At 51.6% G+C, this 13,602-nt stretch overlaps 1 protein-coding gene across 2 annotated transcripts in view; it reads left to right on the top strand.

The window, feature by feature from the left end:
* The window catches only part of COL5A1 (collagen type V alpha 1 chain), a 147,134-nt gene that overhangs the window by 95,874 nt on the left and 37,658 nt on the right, over nt 1-13,602 (top strand). For both annotated transcript variants that reach the window (XM_084798098.1, XM_084798097.1), the window contains exons 30-38: nt 1,481-1,588; nt 2,365-2,418; nt 4,232-4,285; nt 8,166-8,210; nt 8,315-8,368; nt 9,440-9,484; nt 10,198-10,251; nt 11,196-11,249; nt 13,188-13,241. In XM_084798098.1, the coding sequence (XP_084654224.1) occupies nt 1,481-1,588; nt 2,365-2,418; nt 4,232-4,285; nt 8,166-8,210; nt 8,315-8,368; nt 9,440-9,484; nt 10,198-10,251; nt 11,196-11,249; nt 13,188-13,241 (522 nt within the window). The remainder of the gene's footprint in view (nt 1-1,480; nt 1,589-2,364; nt 2,419-4,231; nt 4,286-8,165; nt 8,211-8,314; nt 8,369-9,439; nt 9,485-10,197; nt 10,252-11,195; nt 11,250-13,187; nt 13,242-13,602) is intronic.

The following is a 13,602-nucleotide window of genomic DNA, read 5'->3' as shown; positions in this document are numbered from 1 at the left end:
CCCCACAACTTCAGAGTGAGTCAGAAGGCAACACACTGTGCTCCTGGTAGCCCAGCTGTCGCATGCACCTAAGTGTTGTCTATCGGTTATTTTGGGCCTGTTGTCCGTTTCTGTAATTATCTTCCTGGCAGACCCTGGAAGCACCTATGGCAAACATTCTAGAACAAGAGGGCCTGTACACTTTGCCACAACCTGACAAGGATTCTCTAAAGCTACCTGCATTGTCTGTCAGAGGAGGAGAATAAAAAAGGACTCGGTGTTCGTTATGCTGCTTCTGAGCGTAGCTGCCCCAGGTCTCCTCCAAGTGAAAGATCATCAGTGATGAGAGGCTACCCTAGATCAAAAGAAAAAGTCCCTCTGAGCCCTCCTCTGTGATGACTTGGCACACACAATTAGATTCCACTTGACTGAGGCACGGGTGTGGTGGTGCGCGCCTATAATTAATGTCACAAGACAGAGGCAGGAGGATAGGTATGAGTTTGCAGCTAGTTTGGTATTTATAGAGAGACCCTGGCAATGAGATGGAGATAGGAGATGAGAAATAGATAGATTAATAGAAAGAAAGAAAGAAAGAAAGAAAGAAAAAAAGAAAGAAAGAAAGAAAGAAAGAACACTTCCTGGGAGCACAGTTCAGTTCTTAGTAGATGAGGGTGAGATGGCGGAGCCTTGCACAGGGCTTTCTGTGGATAGTCAGGTCAGATGTTAATTCCTAAAGGATTGGCGAATTAAAGGAGCTCTTTCCAAGGACAGGGACTTCTTAGCTCTGCGGTTATTGGTCTCTATCTGTGCAGTCTGCTCTGATGTGGGGGTCATCCATCTGTCTGCAGCTGTTCGTGGAAGCAGGTAGTCAGAGGAGGGCACAGGTCTCCAAGAGCTTCAGGGCTGCTATTTGGCAATGGCCACTGTGCGTCTGTGGCCTGAGTGGGTCCGAGTCCCTCTTAGTTAAGTGTAGACTTCATACATGCAGCTAGGACACTGGATGGCATCTTTGGTGTGCATCTGGGGTCTCCTGGTGTGAGCAAAGCCAGATCACTGCTCAGTTGGGGAGAGGTCCACCTCAGTGCCTCCCAAGGCTTCAGAAGAAGGTGAATTTGGGGACTGTGATGGTTGGGTCTGGATCAAGTAAGGGGCACACCTCTGCATGGGCCTTTGAGGGCATGTCCTGGGGTGACCATTCCTCTAAGGAACCTGGATTAATACAGGGACAGAGCAATTTGGGACCACCATTGTTAGCCAGTTATTTCAGCTAAGAGTCACTTAACTAGGCAAGGGAGTCCGGAAGCAGAGATGGTCGCCATGGTGGCACTCAGTGCAGAGAGATGACAGCAGTCCAGCTAACAAAGGCCAAGCAAGCACAGCTCTCACCCAGCATGCCTGCTTGGCAGTCCTACTCCAAAGTGGTGGGAGGGGTCAGCTGGGGGTGGAGCTGGGGGTGGAGACTGGGAAGGGGCTCCCTCAACCTCCTCTTTTCTGACTGCAGGGAGAGATTGGCCCACCTGGTCCCCGAGGAGAAGATGGTCCTGAAGGCCCAAAGGGTCGTGGTGGTCCCAATGGCGATCCTGGTCCTCTGGGACCCACTGGGGAGAAGGTTTGTGTTTATAATACTTGACTATGGCTAGAGAGCTCTGAGCGCCAGATGGCCCCTCCCATGCTTAGCATGGGTAGTGTGACTCCTGAATAGCCCATGCCAGCACCCCCAGCCTTTTGTTACTTCTCCTAGTAGGTGTGTGTGTGTGTGTGTGTGTGTGTGTGTGTGTGTGTGTGTATGTATCCTATGATCTTTATCCTGTTTCTGATCTCCCCAACTTGCCCCACCCCCACCCCCCACACACTTTGGAGGAGTGTCTTCCTCCAGGTATAGGCAAAGTGTGGGGTCCTCACCAGCCACCCATTCCTATCAAATCCTGCCTCTACTTTGGAGGTGACAGAATGTTCTCACTACAGTCTGACAGTACAGCATATGCTCCTGTCCAGCAGCACACTCCTACACCTTGTCCCCAGTAACCTGGTGAGGAGGGGACACAAGGAGTGCTTAAGCCTCCTGTTCCATCTGGCCCTGTGGCTAGAACCCTGACAGAGTGTTCAGCACCCCCACGGATAAGAATCTTCTTCCTGCCCACGGTACCATCTCTTTGCTTGGTGTTTGGTTTTCCGTGCCTGCTGATAGGATCGCGGACATCTTCCTTCCTGAGGGCTTAGAAACCCACTCAGTTCCAGGGGGAGATCCAGATGCCTCTGCACGCTGCCCACCCTGCCCTTCCAACCTGCCCTAGTCCCTCTCAGAACGCCTCAGTGCTCTGCTCAGAGACAAGATTGAGAAAAGTCATGCTTATGATTTATGAGTCTTTTTTTTCCTGCTCCTAGGGAAAGCTTGGAGTGCCAGGATTACCGGGGTACCCAGGAAGACAAGGGCCAAAGGTAATTTAAGCCCTGCTAAGTATGTCCAGGCAGGCACTGTCTCATGTGGTGCCCTGCACAGTCCGAGGTCCCTCATCCGGTCCCCAGCTCTGCTTGGCTTCTGTGCCACAGCGGAACAATATGCTCGCTGTGATCTCACTGTCCCCAGGCAGCCTTTGGTGTCAATTTGAGCAAGCTCAAAGAAAGCACTTAGACAATAAGTTGAGCCTTTCAGAGAAGAGGGCAGAAACTACGCCAGTCCCGGGGCCTGCTGCGGGTGCTCCTCCACACCAGCCTCCTCTTAGCCCCACTTTCCTTTGGAAGTACGGAGCCTCTGTGTTTAATGGAGCAGGGAGGGCCAACCATTGTCTTATCTGCAGGCATGGTCAGGCTTAAGTGGAACAGCTCCTAAAGGCTTTGGAAATCAGAGAAACATTATTTTCTTCTCATCCCACATTTTATTATTCATAGTTCCTCCTTAAACAATAACTGCCGCGTGTGCTAGAGACCTGGTTAGCGGCACACAGCCAGCCCGCCCCAGATTTGCATCCTGCCCTTCTGCTGCCTGCTTGCCTGCTAGCTTCACTGTCTTTGCCCCACAAGCCTGGGCCTGCCAATCAAAGGAGCGCGGGCTGTGAGGGCGAGCGGTGGCCTATCATCCTTTCCGTGCAGAGTGGACAGACATCCAGCCTGGAGGAGTGTGTCCCTTAGATGTGGCTCCAGTGTAGCTGCCACTGAGAGCCATCTATCCAAGTGTTGAAAACTGGGCTCACTGCGAGTGCATTTGCTCTTCCTCTTTTCAGGTCCCTGTTTTACAGGAGGAGAGAAAGGCAGAGGAGGCATTTGAGAGAGGAGAGGGTGGGTTATGACTAAGTGCTGGCAGCTTTGGCGATATGAGAAAACAAGACCTTGAAGCTTTGTTCTTAGGCTGTGACCAGACACAGCGATGGGCTGCATAGCAGCCTGGGGGTTCTGTATCCTTCACCCCAGGTCACCACGTTTCAATCCCTGCCTCGGTGGCCAGGTGAGCTTAGAGGAGGAACGCAAGGCATGGAAACAAGCACACTTCCTGGAATATGAATGTTCTCAGGTCAAGGTGTCAGGCCACCAAGAGGGCAGAGCCTCACAAAGGGTGATAGACAACACCCACACTGATGGGCAGTGGGCTGCCCTGGGTATGTCCTGGGGAGCCCTGTGGCATCTTTTTTATACAGCAGGAGTTTTGATGTTTGGCAGATCTAAGTCTTGGAGGCCACATTTGGCCCATGTGTTTATCGGTAGAGTTGAAAACATCAGATGCTACCGTCTGTGCCTGGATTTGTGTCCATTTCTGACCTTGCGAACTGTCACGCTTTGATTAAGGTGTTATGGACATGTCACAAAATATGACAGCAGGACCAGTGAACAGGGCTGTGAGATGCACCCCCTTTTTCCAGGGAGCCTCAGCAATGTATCCCCCCAAACTTCAGCTGGCATTGCACAGCCTCTATGTGGGGGCTGACAGGAATCGAACAAAACATGCTAAGACTTAGCTTTGAGGTCTGGAGAATTTTCAGGAAACATTTACTGGGTAGAGAGGATGGGTGTTGAGTGGGTGGCGGGTGGCTAGCTAATGGACAACAGGAGAACTAAAGGCTGGGTGAGTGGGTTCGCCAGGGGTTGGTGGGTGGTAGGGTGGCTGGGTGGCTTTCATGGGTGGTTGGGTAGAAGCAGATTTGATCAATGGCTAAGGGGTATGTGTGAACTGTGACCATAACTCTCTGGGGTGGGCATGACAGTATGGCCCTTGCTTCCGGCTCGGCAGTCCGTCTCACCTTCCTTAACTCTCTTGCAGGGTTCTATTGGATTCCCTGGCTTCCCCGGTGCCAATGGAGAGAAGGGCGGCAGGGTAAGGATTGCTTGCTCCCTGTGCTGCCTCCGTCCGTGTGCCGGCGTTGGCTCTCCACTCAGTGCCCTGTTCATTTTTCTCCACTTGTTAGCAAAAGTACTTTCCAGAAGTAGCTGATCTTGAGCTCTAGGCTTTCTTTAGCTGTCGGTTATGGAGGCACCGTGACAGGAAGGAGTAGTGGTAAGAAAGAAAGAGCATGCTGGGAAAACGGAGCCAGGAAGTTCCTGGGAGCTCCTTCAGAGTCTTCTCTTGCAGAGAGACTTTCCTGCATACCAACTTTACAGGGAGAGAAAAAGGGTGATATTTTGTCCTCTTTGCTGTGATCTGCCACCTCCTTTAGGCTGGGCACATGTCACCTTGGGCTATCTATGTGCAGTCTAGACCTACAGTCCCTGTTGGAAGTTGCCCTGGCTATAAATACGGGGCAGGGCATAACACCAGTGGGTTCTCTCTCCTGTCATTCTCACAGAGGTCTCTTGAGGGTGACTGGGGGAGATGTAAAAAGCTGACAGGCAGAGGTTAGAGGTGAATGGCAGAGCTGTACAGAGGGATGGAATCACACCATGCAACAGATCCACTTAAGAGGTTTAATAGGGAGATACAGGAACTGTCTCTGGAGACACATGTGGAGAGGGAGGGAGAGGGAGAGGAAGGGAGAGGGAGAGGGAGGGAGGGAGGGAGGGAGGGAGGGAGAGAGAGAGAGAGAGAGAGAGAGAGAGAGAGAGAGAGAGAGAGAGAGAGAGAGAGAGTATACCGCCATCTGGTGGGTCTGTTCTTTTATATGGCCCAGGGCAGGGCCACGCCCCCGTGGCAGGTAAGCAGTGACATCACAGGTAGGCGGACTGAAGCAGAATTCTAACAGGAATCATATCTATCTACCTCCTGTGATGTCCCTGTAGGCTTTACCTTCCCTACAGAAGCCCTCCCTGCCCCCCCCCATGTCTCTGGGTGGTGTCACAAAGCCTGTACACTACCATTTGGGAGATGGAGTGTGGTGGTCTTATTGGGCCTTCCCTTGGACATACAGGGCCATTGAGCAGGGACACAGAACAGAGTGCTCCTGGCTGGCTCCCCTCCATGCACACACAGAGCACACATGCTCCTCCTCATAGGATGTTGCTTCCTCAGAGTATCATGGGTAAAGTGGGGAGAACGACTTAACGATAACTGAGAGCGTGTGGACAAGCCAGTGGTCACCAGCCTCACAGTGTGGAAAGCAGGGCTGTCTTGGAAGCGAGCACACAGGGTGGACACTATCTACTGCCATCATCTGCCTCTTTCTTACACAGTCTCTTTATCATCTTTCTATTTTTCTACATGTCTATTTTCTCTTTTCATCTATCTATCATCTATCTGTCTATCTATCCATCTATCATCTATCTGTCTATCATCTATCTATTTATCTATCCATCCATCCGTCCATAGTCTATCATCTCTCTCTCTCCATTCATCCATCTATTATCTATCTATCTATCTATCTATCTATCTATCTATCTATCTATCTATCTACCTATCTGCCATTTACCATTTATCCTCTGTTCTCAGCCAGACTTTATCTAGAGTCATCTGATTAGTGTTTGTGAGGGGAGTTGTCCCCTGACATATTTGGAGGCACTCCCTGTGAAGAGTGGCTCAGGGTCTCACAGGTGTGGAAGATGCTACTGTAATAAGATGGAGAGCCCATGGGTTGTTGCTTTGCCTTTGGTACAAAATCTCATCATGAACAAATGCCAACGCTAAGTTCAGGTTGTGCTCTCCTGCTGCTCCCTTGTGCTGTAGACCCCTCAGTCACTGGGGCTTCACAGAAGGCAGTCCATTTACTTGCATCATGAGTTCCCTAAGTCCTCGCTAAGCTCAGAGCTTACTAGGCACGGCATCCAGTGATTGAGCAAGATAGGGAGCAGCCAGCAACCAGTGCTCATGGGTAATGGGCATGCAAGGAGGGATAAACCCAGAGCCCAGACCTGGGTCCTCACAGAAGGCTGCTGACCCCCTGGGAAGGAGGTGGGTGGGGAGGAGCCTCTTAGAGAAGCTGCTGCTGAAGCCAAGCCCAGTGCAGAGGCCTGGGCTGTGGGTGCCTGTGGAGGCCTTGCCTCTGCAGTGCCTCTGAGTGGCTCTTTATCCCAAGGCCTGGGGGTGACTCCAGGGAGAGTTTTGAAGGTAGTACGGGTCCCATGCAGGAGAGGATCAGGAAGGATCCCAGGGCTGTGAAGGAGGCTTGTCTGTACCCTGCCCTGGGAGACCTGCTGTGTTTGCAGATATGTCAGCAGGCTGCTTCTAGGATGGGATGGCAGGGTTTGCAGCAGCGGTGTGTGTTTGCTACTCACCCAAGTGCTACCTATACACCTCAGTCCTCTTGTTACCAGAGACCTGGCTTCTGCAGGGCTGATGGCTCATGTCTGTGCCTGCCTGGCGGTGGGAGGTTAGACGGGAAACCATCAGAAACAATACTGCATTGTCAAGCTGTCTGCAGCCCAAGGCAGAGCCATGACACAAGCAAAAGTGCCCTGTGAAGAGACTATACCCCGCCCCTTGGAGGGGTCCCAGGAGAGGAAGGACCCACTGAGGTCTCCCAGCAAATTCAAGGCTCTTCATACTTCACCTTGACTCTGGGCTCCAGAAGAGCAGGAAGCAAGGCCATTTCTGGGACCTCCCATGCTTTCCAGGCAGGAACTAGAGGTGAACAATTAATGGGCGAGGGAGGACTAGAGCCATGCTAGGCTTAGCGGCTCCAGCCACCAGGCGGAGCTCCTGTGAGGGTTAGATTACCACATGCCCTGCTGAGCACCATGCTACCCCGGGACACAGATGGGGAACTGGTTTGCCTCCTGTCAAGGCAAAAACTGTCTAGATGTCCCAGGAGCCAGGTATGCTGCTAGGTCAGAGGGGATGTTGGATCAGAGTTGTGAATCTAGGTGATGCTAAAGAGGGGGTAGGGACAGAGGTGTTGGCAGTGCAGCCTGGCTCACATACCCAGATGAGTCAGGGCTGGTTACACTGTCAATAAGGGTACACACTTAGCATGAGAAGACAGCAGATGTCTTGCTTAATTTCCATATGCAAATGTTTATATTTGCATAAAAGGATGTTGTCACAGAGCTCAATCATTGTAACAGGAGTGGCTATGTTGTTAAGGGGAAAAAAAAGATTGTTTCATTAAATGCCTTCAAAAGAGGAGACTGGTTTGCTCCTGATAGTGAACTGGGTGAAAATGCTAAGGAGAGACTCGTTCTGTGGCTTCAGCCTATAGATCTGATCTGGCTTTGTTGGTGGGGACCAGGATAAACCCGGGATGAACCTCAGAGCACTGGAGCCTCTGTGCTCAATCCATTACCTCTGTGCGGTGGGTAAACTGCACTTGCAGGCCTTTAACAGCCTTGCTATGGCAGAAAACAGAAAACAAATGCCGGGCATTTGCTTTCTGGGGTTCAGAAAATGCAGATCAGCAAAAGGACTGAGCTCTGAGGGGTGCCGGGACTCTTGGATATATGATTGATATTTTAAATTGTAGTTTCCCTTCGTGCCTGCAGAGCCCGATGAAAATGTAATGCCTAATATTCTTAACAGTAGCAGAAGAAAATTATGTGTGATAGGAGTTGACTTTCTTCTCGCTTCATGGAATGATTTCTGCGCCTACAAAGACGAGAAGAGAGAAGAGGAAGGGAAGGAGGGAGGGAGGGAGGGACAGATGAAGGGAGGGAGGGCACAAATGAACCAGCTAAGTAACAGACACTACCCATCGCTATTTCTGCCCTTATGCTCTCCCATTCTCCCCCAGATAAGGCTCTCCCGGCCTCATTCTGGATTTTTGAAGTCTCTTGTTAACTCAGGGAGGACCATACATGCCCAGTGTGACTGACAATCATTTCTCTGCTTCTAGGGAACAGCTGGAAAGCCAGGACCACGGGGACAGAGAGGCCCAACGGTAACCCTCCCTGTGGCCTCTGTACAAAGCATATGGGCTGTAGGTGGGTGGGCCCTGTGAGTCTGAGGCCTCTGAGCTAACTGGCTTTCCTTTTCCCTGTTCAGGGCCCGAGGGGTGAAAGAGGCCCACGGGGCATCACGGGGAAGCCTGGCCCTAAGGTACGTATGTTCCCAGTCCTCCGAGGCATAAGAGGGCAGTCAGTGGCCTTTCATATAACAACAAAAAGAACAGTGTTCTTCAACACCATTAAAGGGCACTCTACCCTGTAATGGCCTTCAGCAAGCTTTGTGACTTGGATCACATGGCTAAGGCTAACCCTAAGGAGACTCAAGACCGACAGAGCTGGGAACACATGTGGGAACTTTAGAGTCTGGAAGCCAGGCTAGTACAGACCACCCAGGTCTGGTGGAGAAACCTTATTTCTTTTCTGGTAAAGGTGACTGGGAACTGCAGAGATCTTTACTAGAAGGTTCTTTCTGGTGCAGGCAGAAGCTGGGCCTACCCCTACCAGGACCCCATATAGCGAGAGGAGTGAAGGCAGCTCCCTGTGCTGGAAACCTGGGGAGACACCAAACACGGCAATGCTGACCAGTTCTAACCAGTATAAATCCAGACTAGGGTCTGAGGAGACAGAGTACCAAGGTTTGGTTCCCAGCACCCACATGGTGGCACAAAACCACCTCTAACTCTAGTCTTGGGAGATCTGATGCCATCTTCTGCAGGCACCAGGCACGCAACTGATGCACAGACATGCATGCAGGCAAACAATGACACATACAATTTAAAAAATGTTCCTAGGAAAGTCTTGCTGAGACAGTCAGAGCTGACCCATCCCTGACCATCCCCTCATTGGAGCTCTTCTGTGATAGGCTAAACTCTGGGTGTAACACACACGCACGCGCACACACACACACACACACACACACACACACACACACACACACACCTCTTCATGAGAACCATCAGGTACATGGAATGGTCCTCGTCGTGAAGCTGAGCCCTGTGTTCTTTCTCTTAAGTCATTTTAGGTGTTCTTGGCTTAGCATAGCCTGTGTCCGACTAGTCACGGGGACCTGCTACCCTCCTCCTCATGCTGGCTCCACATTGGCTGGACACAGAGGCAGGCTAGTATGGAGCCCCGAGGCTCAGTGCTGTCACACATGGCCCTGTACTGGGGTCAGGATGACCTTGGAAGAGTACTCATGGTGACCTTTTCTGTCCTCTCCCAGGGCAACTCGGGAGGCGATGGCCCGGCCGGCCCTCCTGGCGAGCGGGTAAGAGTCATCCAGGCCTGGGCTATGAGGTTTACAGGGAGGAAGCTGGTCCCAACATACACTTAACTTGGGGTGAGCCAGTACAGGAGGCCAATGGTGCCCTGCCAAGGAGCAGGCCTTGCTGAGGCCCAAGGGTGGCTCGTGTCCAGAAGTGATGTGCTCCTTGGGGAGGGACCTCATCTCACACTCTAGACCTGGCCTTAGGGTGTTAGATGTGACTGAGACCACAGAAATTGCCTCTTGATCTTATGTAGAACAGAAGACTCTGGGCTTTGCCATGTATGTTGGCCACCAGTGTACCTAATGAGGGATGTATGTATGTATGTATGTATGTATGTATGTATATATATATATATATGCATCCATTCATCTACCTACCTTACCTATCTTCTATTACCCATCTATCATTTATCATGTATGTATGTATGTATGTATGTATGTATGTATGTATGTATGCATGCATTTGTCTATCTATTTATCTATTTATCTATCCATCATCTATCTTACCTATCTCTCTTCTTTTACCCATCTAGCTATCTTCTATCTAGCATCTATCTCTCTCTTCTCAGTTCCTTTAGAGTCATATGGGGAAAATGGGGTCAGGTTAAGGAGGGAAAAGGTCTTAGCTGCAGCCAGTGCCACAGTGAGGAAAACAGTGGGGGCTGCTAACAGGAAGAACGCCTGTCCTCAAACTGACTATTCTCTGTTCCCAGGGGCCCAACGGACCCCAAGGTCCCACCGGCTTCCCAGGACCCAAGGGTCCTCCGGTAAGTGGTGCTTCCTCCCATGGGGTGGCAGGTCAGGGTCCTCTGATACCTGGCTCTTCTCATCTCCCGAGGGTGTGGGGGAAGGGGAGGAGCACACTGGGCCCTTTCTGGGTAGGCAGCCCACCTGTGGCTGTGGCCCCCACCCCCATGCAAGCGTTTAGTTCTGGGCTGAATTCTCCTGCCATGAACCTCCCCTCTGGAGGCCCTTTCTCTGGGGTAGACCTCCCATGGCAGGTCCTGCTATCATGGGAACCTTCATGGCACTCTGACTGGGCTCAACAAACAAGGTGTTGTAAAATCATCCATAGGTCTTTTTTCAATTCTGGGTCCAAGTCTGAACCAAGGCTGGTTCCTCCCCAGGATCCAGGCAGGGCCCACAGCAGAAGTCCACAGCAGGAAAGGTCCACTCAGGGCCTACCTATTGCAAGGAGAGCTCATAGGAGAAGAGGGGTAGGGGGCATCCCACAGCAAATGAGAATTCATACCAAAGGAGGGCTTATGCCAGGGAAAGCCCAGGGAAGGTGAAGATCCATGCCAGGGAGGTTCATGCCTGCAATGGATCCACTGTAGGGGGAAGAGCAAGGCATGGGAGGTGCGTGGAGGGAGGGGTCTGTAGCATGGGAGGTGCATGGGAGGGAGGGGTCTGTGGCATGGAGTTACTATCCCTCCTTGGTGTTTGCCAAACTAGACAGATGAGGGTCCCAGTGAAACCAGGCCACCCACCTACTCAATCTTGGGGAGCCAGCTGACCTCCTTGGCCTCTGTTAACCCCTTGGGGCAGTGGTGAGGACTGTGGGGACAGGTTCTTGTGTGGCATCTAGTTCCATGACCACTGTAGCTGTGAGTGTCAGGTGACCTCCTTTCTCGTAAGCCACCAGGAGGACAGTAATTGTTGTCACTTGTTTCTGCTGCATAAGCCTTCCTGGTTCTGACTCTCTCCCCAGGGCCCACCAGGCAAGGACGGGCTCCCTGGACATCCGGGGCAGAGAGGCGAGACTGTGAGTATTACAGGCGTTGGGGACATGGCTGTGTCTGGTCTCTCTGGCTGCGTCTCTCATAGTCATACACATATGACATGCTGCTGGCTGCCTGGACAGGCATGGGGCCTTTCCTAGCTGGTAAAGACCAAAGGCCTTGGCAAGGCTTCCTGTGGGTCTGCCATCTGCTGTTGACTTGAGGTCAGGCTGTGGGGTAGGCAGGAGCCCCGGAATATCACAGTGGAAACCGGACAATGGCTCTTTGCTTGTTCTAGCAGCTTTGGCCAAAGGCCATGTTTAGAGCATCAGGACACGGGGATGTTGGCATTACAAGACCTGTGTCTCAAACCTTGATTTTCTGAGGGTAACTGAGTGTACAACATGGGCCTTTCCTGGAAGAGCAGTTGGGGAGGTCTGTGCTTGTGGATAGCTGGCTGTTTAGGCCACAAAACAAGGGCCGTGGGCCTCGGACCTCACATTGTCTCCTTCTGTCTTTCAGCACATAGAGAGGAGACGCCTTTTAATTATGCCTTTGCCAGTATTCGAGCAGCCCAGGCTGGCTGACAAAGGGAGACTACCTTGCTCTTTTGTTTAGAGAGAAAAATGAAAACAGTTCTGAGCGCTGCACATTTTCCTCTAATGCCTTTCCAAGGAGAGAAGAATTTTGCATCCTGCTTGCTTTCCTCCCTCAGACTTGTTCTGCAGCTTATCAAGCCTCTCGTCTTTGCTTGGGAAACTGTAGTCTCCAGCAACTTCTACCATGTCCAGCTACCCCTGTCATCACAGGAGTGCTCTCTGAGACTCATCTTGGTGTTCTCTAGAGTATAGATTTTCTTCTTTTTCTTTTTCCTCTTCTCCTCTCCTCCTCTTTTCTCTCTCTCCCCCTCCTCCTCCAAGGAACACAAATGGCCATTCTGTCTCCTTAATGGGAGGAAAAAGCCTGTTTTTCCACAAGGAGCAGAAGACCAATTCCCTCCTTATCAGACAAGGTTGGCTCAGTGCCTGTGGACCCGATGGGAGGCCTTGCTTGCCCTCCTCAGTGACTGCAGTGGGCAGAGCTCTCCTTTGGCTCCTTCCCCTCTCAGCATGTCTCCCTCTTGACCTGTTCCTCACCTCTTGCTTTTGACTGTCAGAGAAATGTGTCTTAGAAACAGTCACTTCTGCCCACTATGTGAGCTAAGCTGAGCTGAGAGAGAAGAGCCCTCTGGGGTCTCCAGGGCAGGGCCTGCTGTGGTCTGTGTGGCCAGTGAATTGTGTGTGATATTAGCCTGCTGGCCCGGAGCCATCTGCTCACCCTTCTGCCATAGCTGTGACCTCTGCGCAACTCAGCTGCTCTTCTCAGGCCTGGCAGCTACAGGTGTGTCTCGTGGTACCTACTTTGCTTGGCCATTGTGCCCCAAATCAAGCTTGACTTGCTGTGGCTTCCTGCTCACTAGGAGAGTTTGGTAAAGAGAGCCGAAGAGAGATGCAAGCCTGGGCCATTCTAGGCATGATCACTCAGATCCTCGAAGAGACAGTGTCTTTGAAGTGACTTTAAAACTAACACATTTGAGCTGACAGCTTCAGAGAGCAGCCAGGCCAGGTTCCCTGCTGTCCTAAATCTGAAGAGGAGCAGTCACCTGCCATGCATCAGAGGTGTGGGTAACAAAGGCTGAAAAGTCTCACAAAGTTGCTTACTGAACACCAGTCCAGAGATGGTTCTTATGTGGCCTCAGAAAATGAACACACATTGACATGAGGGAGAATAGACTTAAAATCCATATTTCAACACAGAGACACAGCATGGAGCTAACCCGCTTGGCTCCAGTACTTTCATGAAATTAATATGGAAAGGGAACATAAGGCATGACTCTAAAATGAGAGTTATGGCACGCAGCCATTGGGGACAGGTGTGGGTGGGCTTCTGAGACTGCAGCAGGGTGGTGCAGTGGCCCCTCAGCTTGCTGACTCTCTCCACAGGGTTTCCAAGGCAAGACTGGGCCTCCAGGCCCCCCAGGAGTGGTTGGCCCTCAGGTGAGACGTTGCAGCATCGTGGGGCGGGATGGGGGTGAGGTGGGGGTGGCTCTCTGGTGTTACCAAAACACAGGGCTGTGGTCAGTTTTCTCCATTAATGGAGAGGTTTAAGTGCCATGGCAAGCGTGTGCTAACTGTAGGAGATGGAAGGAGCTATGCTGAGAGAAAGAAAGTAACTCATGGAGCAAATGGCCTGGGCCCAGCAGCAGAGCTCAGGTGACCCCAGGCCAAACAGGGCCAGCCTCTGGACTTTGACTATCCCCGCTGGCACAGGGGCCAATGGGTTCTTCTTGTCTTGTTGCGGACAGCAGAAGCACCCAATTCTTCTACACTGGTCAGTGTTGTGGGACTCTGATTCCAA

The sequence above is a fragment of the Acomys minous genome (assembly GCF_964271855.1).
Source record: "Acomys minous genome assembly, chromosome: 10".
NCBI lineage: Eukaryota > Metazoa > Chordata > Mammalia > Rodentia > Muridae > Acomys > Acomys minous.
The sequence above is the reverse complement of the archived record's forward strand: the minus strand, read 5'-3'. Positions and strand labels throughout refer to the sequence as shown.